At 42.3% G+C, this 15,771-nt stretch overlaps 1 protein-coding gene across 4 annotated transcripts in view; it reads right to left on the minus strand.

Moving 5' to 3' along the window:
• Positions 1-15,771, minus strand: part of TECPR2 (tectonin beta-propeller repeat containing 2) — a 127,272-nt gene that overhangs the window by 7,307 nt on the left and 104,194 nt on the right. The window contains exon 18 of one of the 4 annotated variants that reach the window (XM_049899642.1): positions 1,903-5,760. The exons of the other annotated variants lie outside the window; for them this stretch is intronic. Within the exon in view, the coding sequence (XP_049755599.1) occupies positions 5,671-5,760 (90 nt within the window). The 3' untranslated portion in view covers positions 1,903-5,670. Of the gene's footprint in view, positions 1-1,902; positions 5,761-15,771 lie in introns of those variants that run through there. 4 annotated transcript variants of the gene reach the window in all.

Below are 15,771 nucleotides of genomic sequence, written 5' to 3' on the forward strand. Positions count from 1 at the left end.
GGACTATCTTAGTTGTAAGGTACAGTCCAAGTGCTGCTCTGCCTAGATAAGCTAGAAACAGGCCACTGGGGCCAGTTTCCTGGAATCAAAACAGGCTTGTTTTTGAGGTAAAATGCAGTGCTTGTTAACTCTTACATCATCCAACCATCTCATCTCAGGTCCCCCTGGAACCACCTTGGTTTCCTGCAGATAAATGGCCTATGCTATGGCAGGCCCTCTGGCCAGCGTGTTCTGTGGCCTCTGACTCGCAGGGAGTACCTTCGCCAGCAGAAGCTTCCAGCAAGGACACTGTGCAAAAATCACCCCCACCCCCATCAGCCTATTCTCCCCGGAATTGGTTTTCTATCAGTTTTTCCAAGACTGTGAGCCGCTATGAGTCGGAATTGACTCGACGGCACTGGGTTTGGGTGAGCTGCCAGAATGGGGGTAAACCTGGGCTGAAAGGAAAGACATATTGAGAACTTCCCAGCTCAAGGACATGTTTATGGGGACAATCACTTTGGTATAGGCCTTTTATGAGCTGGGATCAAACTCACAGGGACATTTCATGGGCAGAAGGTGCGTTTACCACATCCCACTTGGGGGGCCGCCTCTGGAAAAGGCAGCAGTGACTGGGGAAGTGTTCAGGGTTGCCTTTCCCTCCAACGCTGCCTCCCTCCCTCCCACCCGACACAGACTGAGCTCCACTACTCCTTGAGGCCTGAACCCCCACCGAGCCCCACTACTGTCGTCGGGGTGCCTGGGTTGTGCGTTTGCCCGCCCTGACCAAATGGCTGCTTGGTGTGCTTCCTGATTGTTGCCGGGTCTTTTTGGTTCTTCGGCATCTTCCCCATCTGTGGCAGCCCTCTTCCTGCTTCTGGTCCAGTCCTTCTAAATTTAAGAAGGCATGGACACCAGGCCTGCATTTAAAGCAGCAGTCGGTTCTGCGGGTGAGGCAGACACGCTGGAAGGAGCGGGATCCAGTAGTCAGGGAGCCTGGGCACGGGCCACACCTGCCCCAATTCACTGTGTGACCCATGACAGGTTCCCCCTCGGCCAGGTACCCTGGGAGGTTCCTCTGGATGCTGAGTTCCCCCGCACGGACCCTGGGACTCGGGGGACTGTCCTCTGGGCCTCTGACATTCAGCACAATGGTTCCCAACAAGCCTGGGGGGCCCTGCGCCCCCTGCAGGAGACATCCCAGCAGCGTCTCAGGAGCAGCTTTGCTGTTAAAACACACTGACTTCAGAACAAGATTTAATTTGTTGAATGGGTTCCACTGCTAAACAATGTTGGAAAACAGTTGAGCTCGGAGTGTGAGGCGCCAAGGCTGGGTTCTGGATGTGGAATGCTCCCCTGGCTCCTGCTCCGCACCGCTGACAGTCCCCAGCAGAGCGAGCCTCGGCTAGATGTGCTGAAGAAAACATTCGGGTAGGTTTCCTGGGCGGCTGTCCCTCTCTATCCTTCTTGAGTGGGGCTGCCACGCCAGTCTGGATTACTGCCTCTGCCCGCTGCCCCCGACCCTGTCATTGAGACCAGTCCCCACTGGCTGCACGACTGGCTGTGGGGCCCTGCGTTGCCAGGATACGAGAGGACAGCAGAAACTTTATTCCGGCTACACTCGGCCAGGAGCCTCTGACAGCTGATCAAACAGTAGCCGCTAAGGGAAGGCCTCGTGCAAGGCCCTCTTTCTGACAGCATGTTACCTCTGGAAGGCCACATGCAAGCGGCCCCCAGCCCACCTGGGTTCTTGTGGTAGCACCCCAGGGCCAGTGTCCCCTCTTCCCTACACAGCCCAACCTGGCCCCTGAGTGCACTTCCCTGTGACCCTGCAGCCACCAGCCATGTTCTCTTCTGTTGGCTTCCTTAAACCCCACCCACCCACTGCCAGTTCTCTATCCCCTTCTTGCCCCTCTCATTCAACTTGACACCCCCCCACCAACACACAAGTGGCCAACACGTTTTGACAAATGTCTTTCTTTCAGATCTATCAAATTTCTCCCTTCTCCTGCCCAGGAAAAGACCTTTGTAATGTTATGGATAACAGTGTAAAGAATGAGAATTCCACAACACTTCACTATGCTCACGTAGAAACTGTACATAGATCAAGGGGCAGTCACTTGAACAGAATAAGGGGACACTGCATGGTTCAAAACTGGAAAAGGTATTTGGCAGGGTTGTATCTTCACTTTAATTATTCAATCTGTATGATGAACAAATAATCTGAGAAGCCAGACTATATGTAGAGGAACGTGGCATCAGGATTGAAGGAAGACTCATTAACAATCTGTGATATGCAGATTGACATAACCTTGCTTGCCAAGAGTGAAGACGACTTCAAGCACTTGCAGATGAAGGTCAAAGACTATAGCCTTCAATATGAATTACACCTGAACATAAAGAAAATGAAAATCCTCACAACTGGACAGATAAACAGCATCATAATAAATGGAGGAAAACCTGAATTTGTCAAGGACTTCACTCTGCTTGGATCCACAATCAATGCTCATGGAAGCAGCGGTCAAGAAATCAAAAGTCACATTGCATCAGACAGATCTGCTGCAAAAGACCTCTTTTATGTGTTAAAAAGCTAAGATGCCACTTTGAAGACTAAGGTGTACCTGACCCAAGCCATAGACCATCTCATATGCATGCGAAAGCTGGACAATGAAAAAGGAAGACAGAAATATTGACTTATTTCAACTGTGGAGTTGGCAAAGAATATTGAACCTACCGGGGACTGCCAGAAGAACAAACAAATCAGTCTTAGAAGAAGAAATACAATCAGAATATTCCTTAGAAGCGAGGATGGTGAGACTTCGGTGCTCCTACTTTAGACAATTGCTAGAAAAGAACATCATGGTTGGTAAAGGAGGGACTCAATGAAAACGAGGAAAAACCTCCATGAGATGGAATAACACGTTAGCAGCAATAATGAACTCAAACACCAATGATTGTGAAGATGGCACAGACTGGGCAATGTTTCATTCTGTTATACATCCTGTCACTACAAGTTGGAGCCAACTCAATGGCACCTAAGAACAACAGACCTCACGGCTGGTCACGGGGGATGTGCCACAGGTCTGAGTGGTCTCCTTCCACTCCTCCTCGACCACCCCCAGCACGTGCTTTCTAACAGTGTCTCATGGGATGCTCAGCCTGCTTCAAACTTTCAGCGTCCCTCCACTGTGACAAGATAACAAGGACTTCCCCAGGCCTCCCTGACTTGGCCCGGCCAACCTGGCAGCCCCTCGTGCACCCTGCTCCGTTAGCCTGAAGTGTCCCTTGTACTCCCTCGCTCCGCTGCTCATGGCTCTTGGCCCTGCTCTGTGAGCACAGGTAAAAGGATCTGTTTGAAGACTCAGCGGTGCGTGGTGTGTGTCTCTGTGGTGTTCCGTGGGAGTCCCCCATTGGGACACACCTGCACAGCTGCCCCTGCCCAGTGCAGCCTGTGACCGGCTGGCCTCCACACAGAGGACTGAAGGCTTTGCACGGCTGCTGACCATCCGAGACCCAGGAGCATGCATTCTCCAGGCTGTATTTTCCCTACCTGAGGATAAGGGGGCTACACTATGTGTTTTCCAATTTCTCCTTCCAGATATAAAGTTCTGGGGGGGAAAGGGGACTTTGAGCATTCAGATTTGTACGGGCTACAAGCTGACCCACATAAGAAGGCGTCTTTGTGAAATACATATATTTTCTCCGATTATAAAAGCAATGTTCAGCCCATCAAAGACAAATATGGAAAACAGAAATGAATATTATAATCACTCACAATTCTTTGATCAAATATAGTAATCTTTGTTGTATTTTCTTCTACATTTTTAATGGCATTTTGTTGTTTTTACAAGGCTGGAATCACACATACTGCACTGTCACTAACTGCACTACTAAAGGGGTGGGGTGGGCAAACCCCACCTTTATCACTAACTGCATGGCCAAGATCACGATGAATCAACTACCACCTGGAAAGGAATCCAGGCTTCACCTTCCCAAATCTCATGATCCTCCTCGCCAGCCACTTCCACTCTGACACTAACCACCAATTGGGTCTGGATCTCTCTCTGGCCACCCTGAGCCAGGTCAAAATATCCCTGCCACCCAGGGCTAGTTCACAAGCTAGAATGTCTATCCTTCTTCATGGGCTGCTCCTGAAGCCTTTCTTTCACTGAGCCACCCAGAGCTGGGTCTTCACAAACTGACTGCCTACACAGCCTTTCTCTGAATTAGCCACCCTGAGCTAAGTTAAGAGTCTCGTCGGCCCTTGTGGGTTTGTTAATGGCTCACAAAATTCATGGAGACTACTATTACCTATACTGGCGCCCCGGTGACATAGTGGGTAAGAGCTTGGCTGCGAACCAAAAGGTCAGCAGTTGGAATCCACTGGCCAGTCTTTGGAAACCGTATGGGGCAGCTCTACTCTGCCCTATAGCGTCACTATGAGTTGGAATGAACTTGACAGCAACAGGTTTAGTTTTTTGGTTTTTATTACCTACACTTAGTTATCCGTTTATCATAACCAGAAAGGATGTAAGTGAAGAGAAGCATCAGGCAAGGCCTGGGAGAGGTTGAGGCAAGAGGCTTCCACTGTCTTCAGAGCCCTCCCTCCCAGCAGGTATGTTTTCACCAACCCAGGAAGCCCCAAAAGAGTAAGGGTCCCTTAGTCACTGGGGCCTCAATGTATGTGCATAACCGGAGCCCAAGACACATCCATGAATCAGGGAACCTGAGGAGCGGCATTCATGCCCCTTCCCCTTCTGCTCCTGAGGCCTCAGGGTGGGGACTGTGAAGCCCCTGCTCATTTGCACATGTTTAAGTGTTGCCAGCTGTTTCAGAAAAACAAAGGTATCTTGATTGCTCCAGAATTTGAAGGGTATTTTCAGAAACCTGAGACAAAGGCCAAATCCTTTGTCTCACACAGATACACCGGATCAGGTTGCACGCACCCCTCCTTTAACCCTCACAGTGCCTCATGAGGGATGGAGGCACCCTGTGCTCCAAGCAAGGAGGCGCCACTTGTCTAGGTGGCACTTGAAGTCAACCCAGAGCCACAAAAAACACTAACCTACTCAGCACAATTCTCCGTATCAGTACTCTCCAAAAACATGATTTTAAAGGGCCTTTCGCAGTAATCCTTTATTTCTAAAAGTTGTCATTGCGATGATTTGCTAAGTGGACTCTCCTATGATCAGTCTAAGAAAGACAGGTGTGTACTTTAAGCCAACCGCCTTACAAGCTTCCACGACCAGAAGTCCCCCCTCACTGCCCCTCACCTCACCATGATCTAAGTGTAACTACCAGTCAAGTAGTGTATTTCAGGTTCTTTGTTCTCCGCTTATAAAATGTCCCCGGTAGCTTTGCCATTTGGAAGTGCTGGTTTTCGCTCTGTGGAATTCAATCTCTTCTCAGTTTGAGCTCTTTACTTTCAATAAATCTCTTGATTTTATTTTAAACAGAGTATGGGTTGTTGCTCTATGACATTCTTTGGTACAGTTACAGGATTCAAAGGAGCATTACCTTCTGCTTTCCCGATTTCTCGGGGATCCAGCTGCTCTGGTACCAAGCATGAGCCCCTTATTCGCAGACCGTCTCCTTGAAATCTCAGGGACCATTTAAGGCAAGCCCTCTTGAATCTTGAGCTTCCACTGTGTTGCAAAGACGGCTCTTCGGGAGATTTACTGTCTGATCTTTTCACTGTCCTTTCATTTTCTGCCGGTCTCCTGAGTGTCTTCCTGGGTTCACTGCCAAATTAAGTTTGGTGGGTGCCTTAGGCTGGGTTCTCTAGAGAAGCAAAACCAGTAATGTGTATAAATACATATATATTTATATTAGGAAAACAGCTCACGCGATGTAGGGGTTGGAAGGTCCCAAGTCCTTGGATCAGGATAGAGTCCTTTCCTAATTCACTGAGCCACAGAAGCTGGTGAATCCAGGGTGAGCAGGTTGGGCAGCAGGGCTCCCCCTCACAGGTTGTGACGGTTGAGGGATCCCCCAGGTCGGCCAGCAAGACTGCAAGGTTTCTCCTGAGTCAGCTGCAGAGACTGGCAAACCCAAGACAGGCAGGTCAGGGAGCAGGACTCTTGTTCACAGGCCGTGAAGATCGGCAAACCCGAAATGGACGGGTAAGCTGCTAGCTCAAGTCCCAAGAACCGGAGGTCAGACAAAAGACAGCTGCTGGATCCAGAACAAGGCAACAACCTTTGCAAGGTGAGCAGGAAAAGGAAGTTGGCGGCAGAAGGCGGAGAGATGAAGGCTGAGGGGGTGGTGAGCCGCCACAGGCCCCACCCCCACCAGTACCACTCAGCAGAGTCCATCATGGAGGTGATAACATACAAATTTCAACAGGAAAGTGATCACATTATACAACTGCCAAAACACTGAGAATCATGGCCAGCCAAGTTGACACACAATCTTAACCATCACAGTGGGGCTGCCGTTTAGTGGCCAGTTCATTTTACTCAACTCCCTTTTCTTTCTGGTGCATTCTAAGGTTTCTGCGTGCATTTAGGTCTTTAATACTTGCAAGTTTAAGTAATATGGGGAATGCCACATCCAAGACTGAAGCAGGACCCCCTGATGAGACTCCTACAGCTTATGTGAATAAGCATTATGGCCCCAGTTTGGTCTTGTATCTAGATTGCTAGCATGTGCTTAGGGAAATTTAAAAGACTAATGGCCACTGTGGGGCACTCATCTAATTAAGTTAATGTTTCTGCACAGTAAAATTAGAACAGGAAGGCTCCTGAGTTAAGAAGCTTCTAAGAGACAACAAGAAAGCAGAATTGCTTCACTGCAGGTTACTGTATCCAAATTAATAAAACAAAGAGCTATAATATCAAAGGCCTGTTCCTACCTGCCCCTTTAAAATCTGTCCTACTATGCATGCTGAGGGCACTTTCCAATTAGAAAAACTAGCATGTTTAAAATAAAAGACTAGATCTCTAGCTGGCAAAGTAAATTAGATTCCAAAGAATGTCCCATATATTTGTTTTGTGTGGTACTGCATAAACCTGGTTTTTGAGCTGGCCTTACAGACCTATGAATTTATGTAATATTTTTATCTTGTGTTTTTTTTTTTTTTTTTGTCCTGTCTCAAAAAGATGTGATCAGCAGTTATTAGTTTTTTTCCTCATTATAAGGCAGTCTTATATGCTTATTGTGCTCAAGGTTCTAATAGCTATTTTGAGAAACTTTAACATAAATCGGTAGATTTAAAAAATGCACTAAAAAAAAGCATAAACTGTTACTTCTGATTGAGATAGCAAGGCCTTAAAAAAAAAACATGACAAATTATTCTACATTGTTTCTCCAAAGGATCCTATAAAGCATAGAGAAGATAGGGTTATGAAAATGTAATAATTTCCTACTTCCAAACAGTATTATTATAGTATTTCCTCAAAGAAAGTACACTGTTTTAACAATAAGTAAGCACTTATACAAGTTTAATAGTCCAAATATTTCCAGGAAACTATTTTTTTTTAATGAAAGTGATTTATTCTGAAAAAGATTTGTATGTTCTATAGTATGTCAAATCTTAAATGTAAAACTTTTCTAAATAATTTAAGTTAGATATTATATGAAATATGTGTTATTTAAGTATAAGGGGTAATTTCCAAGAATCAACAAGTTCATTTTTGCTAAAGCGCTTTGGTATTTGCTGGGTAGGTAAAGGCTGTAATAAAGAAAAGGCAAAACTGCTTACCAAGAGATTAATAAAAGAGAAAGAGCTTGGTTATCTTTTGTCTTTCAAAATACCTAGACCAACTTAAAATTATGTAAATAAATTGAAATAATTAATTCTTGTCTTTAACCATGAGCCAAAAGATAAGTAGGACTAGGTAGGATCAGACCTCCTTTACCCCCAGCTATTGAGGATATGTAAATTCAAATGAGCTTTTGAATGGCCCCTCCCATGTAAATGAAAACCTTTTAAGACAAAAGAAAATAAGATGTAGTCTAACTGTATACTGCTGTTGTTGTTAGCTGCTATCAATCGGCAGCTAACAACTATGTACAACAGAACAAAACACTGTCCAGTCCTGCTCCGTCCTCACAAGCATTGCTATGCCTGAGCTCACTGTTGCAGTCACTGTGTCAACCCATCTCCTTGAGGGTCTTCCTCTCTTTCACTGATCCTCTACCAAGCATGATGTCCTTCTCCAAAGACTAATCCCTCCTGATAACATGTCCAAATCATGTGAGACAAAGTCCTGTCATCCTCACTTCTAAGGAACATTCTGACTGTACTTCTTCCAAGATGGGCATGTTTGTTCTTCTGGCAGTCTGTGGTATATTAAATTAAAAAAAAAAAAAAAAAATTTTTTTTTTTTTTTAAATAGTCTTTGCCAATACCATAATTCAAAGGCATTAATTCTTCTTCAGTCTTCTTTATTCACTGTCCAGCTTTTGCACGCAAATGAGGTGGTTGAAAATACCATGGCTTAGGTCAGGTGCATTTTAGTCCTCAGGGTGACATCTTTGCTTTTTAACACTTTAAAGAGGTCTTTTGCAGTAGATTTGCCCAGTGTAATAGGTCACTTGACTGCAGCTTCCACAGGCACTGATTGTGGATCCAAGAAAAATGAAATAAATACTTGACAACTTCTGTATTTTCTCCATTTTTCATGATGTTGCTTACTGGTCCAGAATTTTTCTTTTCTCTATGTTGACGTGTAATCCATACCTCAAGCCCCATTCACTTTCAGCAAGTGAGGTTGTGTCACTTGCATAGTAGAGGTTGTTAAAGAGTCTTCCTCCAATCCTGATGCCATGTTCTTTTTCATACAGTCCATCTTCTCAGGGTATTTGCTCATCATACAGACTAAATAAGTGTGGTGAAGGATACAACCCTTATGCACACCTTCCCTAATTTTAAACCATGCAGTATCTGCTTGTTGTATTCGAATGACTGCCCCTTGGTGTAGGTACACGTTACTCATAAGCACAGTTAAGTGTTCAGGAATTCTCATTCTTCGCAATGTAATCCATAATTTGTTATGATCCATACAATTGAATAGCTTTGCACAGTCAAAAAACACAGGTAAATATCTTTCTGGTATTCTCTGCTTTTAGCCAAGATACATCAGACATCAGCAAGATATCCCTCGTTCCTTGTGCTCTTCTGAATCTGGCTTGAATTTTTGGCAGTTTCTTGCCGATATATTGTTGTAACACTTTTGAATTATCCTCAGCAAAATTTTGTGATATTTATGACATTCGATAATTCCTGTATTCTGTTAGATCACCTTTCTTTGGAATGGGAATAAATACGGGTCTCTTCCAGCTGGTTGGCCAGGGAGATGTCTTCCAAATTTCTTGGCATAGACGAGTGAGCACTTCCATTTTGTTTTTTTCTTTTTTTTTTGCCTTTTTAATGACCTTTTGTTTTCTTCAGGTATGATGTCCTTGATATCCCAGAACTTGTCTGGTCTTTGGTCATATGTGTTCAATGCATCAAATCTATTTTTGAGATAGTCTTTAGATTTTGGTGGGATACACTCAAGATCCTACTTTGGATCTCGTGAACTTGTTTTAATTTTCTTCAGCTTCAACTTGAACTTGCATGTGAGCAACTGATGGCCTGGTCCGCATTTGGCCCCTGACCTTGTTCTGACTGATAATACTGAGCTTCTACATATTCTCTTTCCACAGATGTAGTCGATTTGATTCCTGTGTAGTTCCATGTATATAACTGCTGCTTATGCTGCTGAGAAAAAGGTATCTGCAATGAATATGTTGTTGGTCTTACAAAACTCTATCATGTACTCTTCAGTATCATTTCCATAACCAAGGCCATATTTTCCAACTGCTGATCCTTCTGTTTCCAACTTCTGCATTTCAATCACCAGTAAATATCAGTGCATCTTAATTGCATGTTCCATCAATTTCAGACCACAGAAGTTGGTAAAAATCTCCAAATTCTTCATCTTTGGCCTTAGTGGTTGGTGAATAAATTTGAATAATAGTTGTATTAACTGATCTTCTTTGTAAGCATATGGATAGTATCCTATCAACTGACAGCACTGTATTTCAGGATAGATCTTGAAATGTTCTTTTTGATGATGAATGCAACACCACTCCTCTTCAAGCTGTCATTCCCAGCACAGTAGACCATATGATTGTCCAATTCAAAATGGCCAATACCAGTCCATTTCAGCTCACAAAGGCCTAAGATACTCATTTTCACACATTCCACGTTCTGATTATTAATGGATGTTTGCAGCTGTTTCTTCTCAATTTGAGTCATGCCATGTCAGCAAATGAAGTCATGGTATAGCAGCAAGAGCTTAACTCCATCCACATCATTAAGGTTGACTCTACTCTGAGGATGCAGCTCTTCCCCAGTCGTATTTTGAGTGTCTTCCAACCTGAGGGCCTCATCTTCTGGCATTATTTATCAGACAATGTTCCACTGCTATTCATAAGGTTTTCACTGGCCAATTTTTTCCGAAGTAGACCACCAGGCCCTTCCTCCTAGTCAGTTTGAGCCTGGAAGCTCCACTGAAACCCGTTCACCACGGGTGACCCTACTGGTGGTTGAAATACCAGTGGTATAGTTTCCAGCATCACAGCAACACACAAGCCACCACACTATGACAAACTGACAGATAAGCAGTTGAGTCTTTCTACAGTTATCAGAAATTAGGTGGAGCCCCACCATTAAAGAATTGTAAACAAGTTCTTTCATAGAGGAATTCTAAGAAGCCAAAACATAGAAATTACAAAGAGAAACACTTAAAATGAAACAGTACAACGTGGCAGGGGTTCGGGGACCATGGTTTCAGGGGACATCTAACTCAATTGGCATAATAAAATCTATTAAGAAAACATTCTGCATTCCACTTTGGAGAGTGGCGTCTGGGGTCTTTTAACGCTATCAAGTGGCCATCTAAGATGCATCAATTGGTCTCAACCCACCTGGAGCAAAGGAGAATGAGGAACACCAAGGACACAAGGTAATTATGAGCTGAAGAGACAGAAAGGGCCACATAAACCAGAGACTACATCGACCTGAAACCAGAAGAATTAGATGGTGCCTGGCTACAACCGATGACTGCCCTGACAGGGAACACAGCAGAGAACCCCTGCGGGAGCAGGAAAGCAGTAGGATGCAGACCCCAAGTTCTCGTAAAAAGACCAGACTTTATGGTCTTACTGAGACTAGAAGGACACCGGAGGTCACAGTCCCCAGATTTACTGTTAGCACAAGACAGGAACCATTCCCAAACGCAACTCTTCAGACAGGGATTGGACTGGACTATGGGATAGAAAATGATACTGGTGAGGAGTGAGCTCACTTGGACCAAGTAGACACATGAGACTATGTGGGCAGCTCCTGTCTGGAAGGGAGATGAGCAGGCAGAAGGGGTCAGAAGCTGGCCGAATGGGCACGAAAATAAGAGTGGAGGGAAGGAGTGTACTGTCTCATTAGAGGGAGAGCAGCTAGGAGTATATAGCAAGGTGCACATAAATTTTTGCATGAGAGACTGACTTATTTGTAAACTTTCACTTAAAGTACAATACATAAAAAATGTAAAAAAAAAAGGTAAAAGGTTTGAATAAAAATTAAAAAACCCGTTGCCATCAAGTCAGTTCCGACTCATGGTTACCCTATAGGACAGAGTAGAACCGCTCCATAGGGTTTCCAAGGAGCACCTGCTGGATTCAAACTGCCAACCTTTTGGTTAGGAGCCATAACTCTTAATCACTCTCAACCACTATGTTACCAGGGTTTCCTTGAAAAAAAATATAGACTATTTAAACAAAATTTTACTTCGACAGTAATTATTTTATGGTATACAAGCATAAAATAATTTACAAGATCTTTAAGTAACTTACTGATATTAATATCCAAGTTATACTCTTTTGCTTTTTATACCACAGATATGTATATATAACCAAAACCAAACCCAGTGCCGTCAAGTTGATTCCGACTCATAGCGACCCTAAAGGACAGAGTAGAACTGCCCCATAGAGTTTCCAAGGAGCGCCTGACGGATTTCAACTGCTGATCCTTTGGTTAGCAGCCGTAACACTTAACCACTACGCCACCAGGGTTTCCTATACAGGTATATATACATATACATGTACAGTCTTAGTCATCCAGTGCTGCTATAACAGAAATAATAGAAGCAAATGGCTTTTAAAAAGAGAAATTTATTTTCTCACAGTGTAGTAGGCTAGAAGCCCAAATTCAAGGTGTCAGACCCAAGGCAAGGCTTTCTCTCTGTCAGTTCTGGAAGAAGGTTCTTGTCATCCATCTTCTCCTGGACTAGGAGCTTCTCCACCACGGGAATCTCAGGTAAAAAGTATGTGCTCTGCTCCTGGTCCTGCTTTCTTGGTGGTATGAGGTCCCCAACTCTCTGCCTGCTTCCCTTTCATTTCTTGTAAAATCAAAGGTGATGCAGGCTACACCCTACCCCAATCCTCTTTAACCACAGGCAGAGATGATTTGTAACACCTGAGAAAATCATAAAATGGAGGACAACCACACAATACTGGGAATCATGGCCTAACCAAGTTGCCATATATTTTGGGGGGACACAATTCAATCCATGATGTACACACACACACACACACACACACACACACATAATACACATACACACATGCACACATGTATTTCAGATCTGCTGATAAATATGTTCATTATTGCCACTTGAAGAGCTGTACAAAAATTTTAAGGATTTATAAAAAAGGAAATTTATTTGATATAATCAAAGTTTTTATCTCTCTGGCTAAAATTTGATGAATTTATGAGATTTTAAATAACTTTTAGTATCAAATAACATTAGGAAACAAAGAATTGGGTTTCTCTCTGTTAAAATAAGAAAATTTTCTTTGATTACTGGGCTGAAGAGTTAATATATTCTCTGTGTAATCTGCCTCGAAGACAGGGTTCGGCCACTCATTAGAATAAGATTCCTGAGTCAAAAACAAGCAGCACAGTTTTGAAAAAACTAAGGTTTTTTACCTTTAAAATCTTTGATTTAAATAACTTAAGTATTGTTTCTCAGTAATATATAATAAACACCTTACAACTTTAAAACTTCACGGAAAGCCTCAAAGGATTTTTTTTCTGTTTTATAAAAAAGCAAAAAGCCAAAAAATTCATTTAATATGTTATAAATTACATGAAACATGTCAAATAAGGAAAAGTGCCAAATTTTCTTTAAGTTAAAATTTATATCAGTAATATTTGTCTGATACTAGACAACACGGACTTATGTCATAATTTTATTATTTTAATTGATAACCTAGTCACGACTTTTAGACTTTGTTTCTTTTATATCTGGCATGATCAAAGCCAATGGTTTTAAATGGGAAAATTCACATTGTTTACCCATAAAGTTTTTTTTTTTATTACCATTCAAAAGTTTAGAGTCTTATTAATATATTCTTGACATATCCTAACTCTATGATAGTATGTCTCAAGATTATTATGTGTTGTACCTGAAGCTCTTTGGAAATAAGGTTAATCGTTATGTTGATTGATATTTCTGTCTTAAATTAAAACTAACTTCATTTGGCTGTGCATTACTTTTGTAGTTATTTCCCATTAAGTCTTTTCACTTTTAAGAATTGTAAGTTAACCATAGCCATTTTTAAGTTTATCATTCAGAGATAAGTTTTACTTTGCTGATTCACTGGAAATGCAACAAAAATGGACTGTATCAGACTCATAAAGAGGAGTACAGTATTTTGAACATGGATGTAACTGAACTAAATCGGAATTTTCAAAACTTTTATACAGACACTGCCAGGTTTTTGTTTTTTTCAAGTTGCTGCTGATTCAGAATAGCGAAGTACAAAAACTGGTTACATGGAACTGAGTAAAAGAATTACTATTAAGATTTAAATGAGAACATTACTAATATATAGTGCTCTATTTTCTAGATACAAGCAATCATTTTTTTCCTTTTTCTAATGTAGGAATTAGCTCTTTCAGGAACTAATACCACTACGGTGGTTACGGAATATCCTATGAATTAAAAGATGTCATGACTTGTGTCAAAGTTCTGACTAAAATATATTCAGAAGTGTCACAGACTCCAGGAAATGAATAGTAAAATAGCTATGATAAGAGAAACGGTTCTTCAAACCAAATGGCCCTCCCTTATGTTGCTTATACCGACCCTAATATTGTAAAATGTTGTCAGCATTAACCCAATACTTTAAGGAATACTTTCACAGGTTAGAGGAGCCTTTGACAGCTGAAAATCAAAATCCCCAAATTTGCCTGGTACTATGTATATTAGTAACAACATCATGTATATTAGACCACGTATATTAGAAACGACATCAGCTACGAGATTCCCTAGAGCCTTGCTGGAAAGGACCCTATGTAGCTCTCTTTACTAAACCTTGTGCTGCTAAATCACAGGGAGTTAAAACTTGGATTCATCTCTCCCAATTAAAGAAGACCACGGCTCCCACCTGGAAGGTCCGAACAACTCAAGGACTCAAACTAAAATTCAGCTGCCTGGATGGTGAGAAGTGCACAATTGTGAGTAGACAGTTCACCCCAAGACTGCCGTTGAAATTCAGGCCGTTGAAATTATTGGACTGGGTTTCCTCCTTCCTATGTGGTTTTTTTTTTTGTCTTTCTGTTTTCCACAAAGCAGTTCTTATTACTTGGAGGATTTGGCAATAATGACTACAGAATTTGTTCCCTTTTGCTTAATATTCATCACATTTGGTGTAGCTTTGCTTTATCAGCTTGGATTTATTTTTTGGTTAAGTTAGCTTCTTCCTCACGATATTTGAAGAGAGTTATTGTTTAGTTATAATCATTATTATTCTATTGGCTGCCTTGTTTTACAAGTGTTGGAAAATTTTTCTCCGTTATGAAATTTACCCTCATGATTTTGGTGTTATTAACTCTCACTCTGGTCAACTCTTGGAATGACAATGCATTTGACAGAACAGCCCAGACAGTAGCTAGTACTAGTAATCTGTCTCACGGCTGGATTTGCCATCAAATTTCAAAATCTACCCTAATTCAGATCCATTAGCTTCTCCCATACGGACTATAGTTTTGTTCCCAGTCTACCATCAAGTTTAACTTCATTCTTAGGTGATCCATATGTGTGAGACTGCAGTATCTCCCTGGGCTACCAGCTCAACTCCAGGTTCCACGTTTCAATCTAACCCAGATTAGAGTTAAGGATTGGTCTGAAATGGCCTGAAACCCTTCAAAGTGTAAAAACGAGCACTCAGTTTCATATACTGCCCCTCTCAGATTTTGGAAAGTCTTTTACAGGAAATTTAACATCATGCTTACAGGGAAAGAAGCCTTTTTGTATTCAAATGTGGAACTGACTAAAATTAAGATAACTGCCTACCTGTAACAATTCCTTGACAGAAAATTGGCTTGAACAAATAAATCAAACCATCCCTCTCCCAAATAAACACACCAGGACCAGCATAATATGTGCCCCATGTGGGTACCTATTTTTATGTGGAGGATCAAAATGGGTACCTATTTTTATGTGGAGGATCAAGATACGAAACTATTGCCACTCCAAATGATTAGTCCCATATCTGGATTTTAGCCTGTTTGGATGGTTGGAATATGACGAATCAATGTATGTTACATGTTTTAGGGGCCCTCTAGATATCCATTCTTATACTCGGAGACAGATGGGCATTTCTCTGAGGTCTCTTATCATGGATTGAATTGTGTCCCCAAAAAATATGTGTAACAATTTGGCTAGGCCATGATTCCCAGTATTGCATGACTGTCCACCATTTTGTCATCTGATGAGATTTTCCTATGTGTTGTAAATTCTA

This window comes from Elephas maximus, chromosome 10 (genome assembly GCF_024166365.1).
Source record: "Elephas maximus indicus isolate mEleMax1 chromosome 10, mEleMax1 primary haplotype, whole genome shotgun sequence".
NCBI lineage: Eukaryota > Metazoa > Chordata > Mammalia > Proboscidea > Elephantidae > Elephas > Elephas maximus.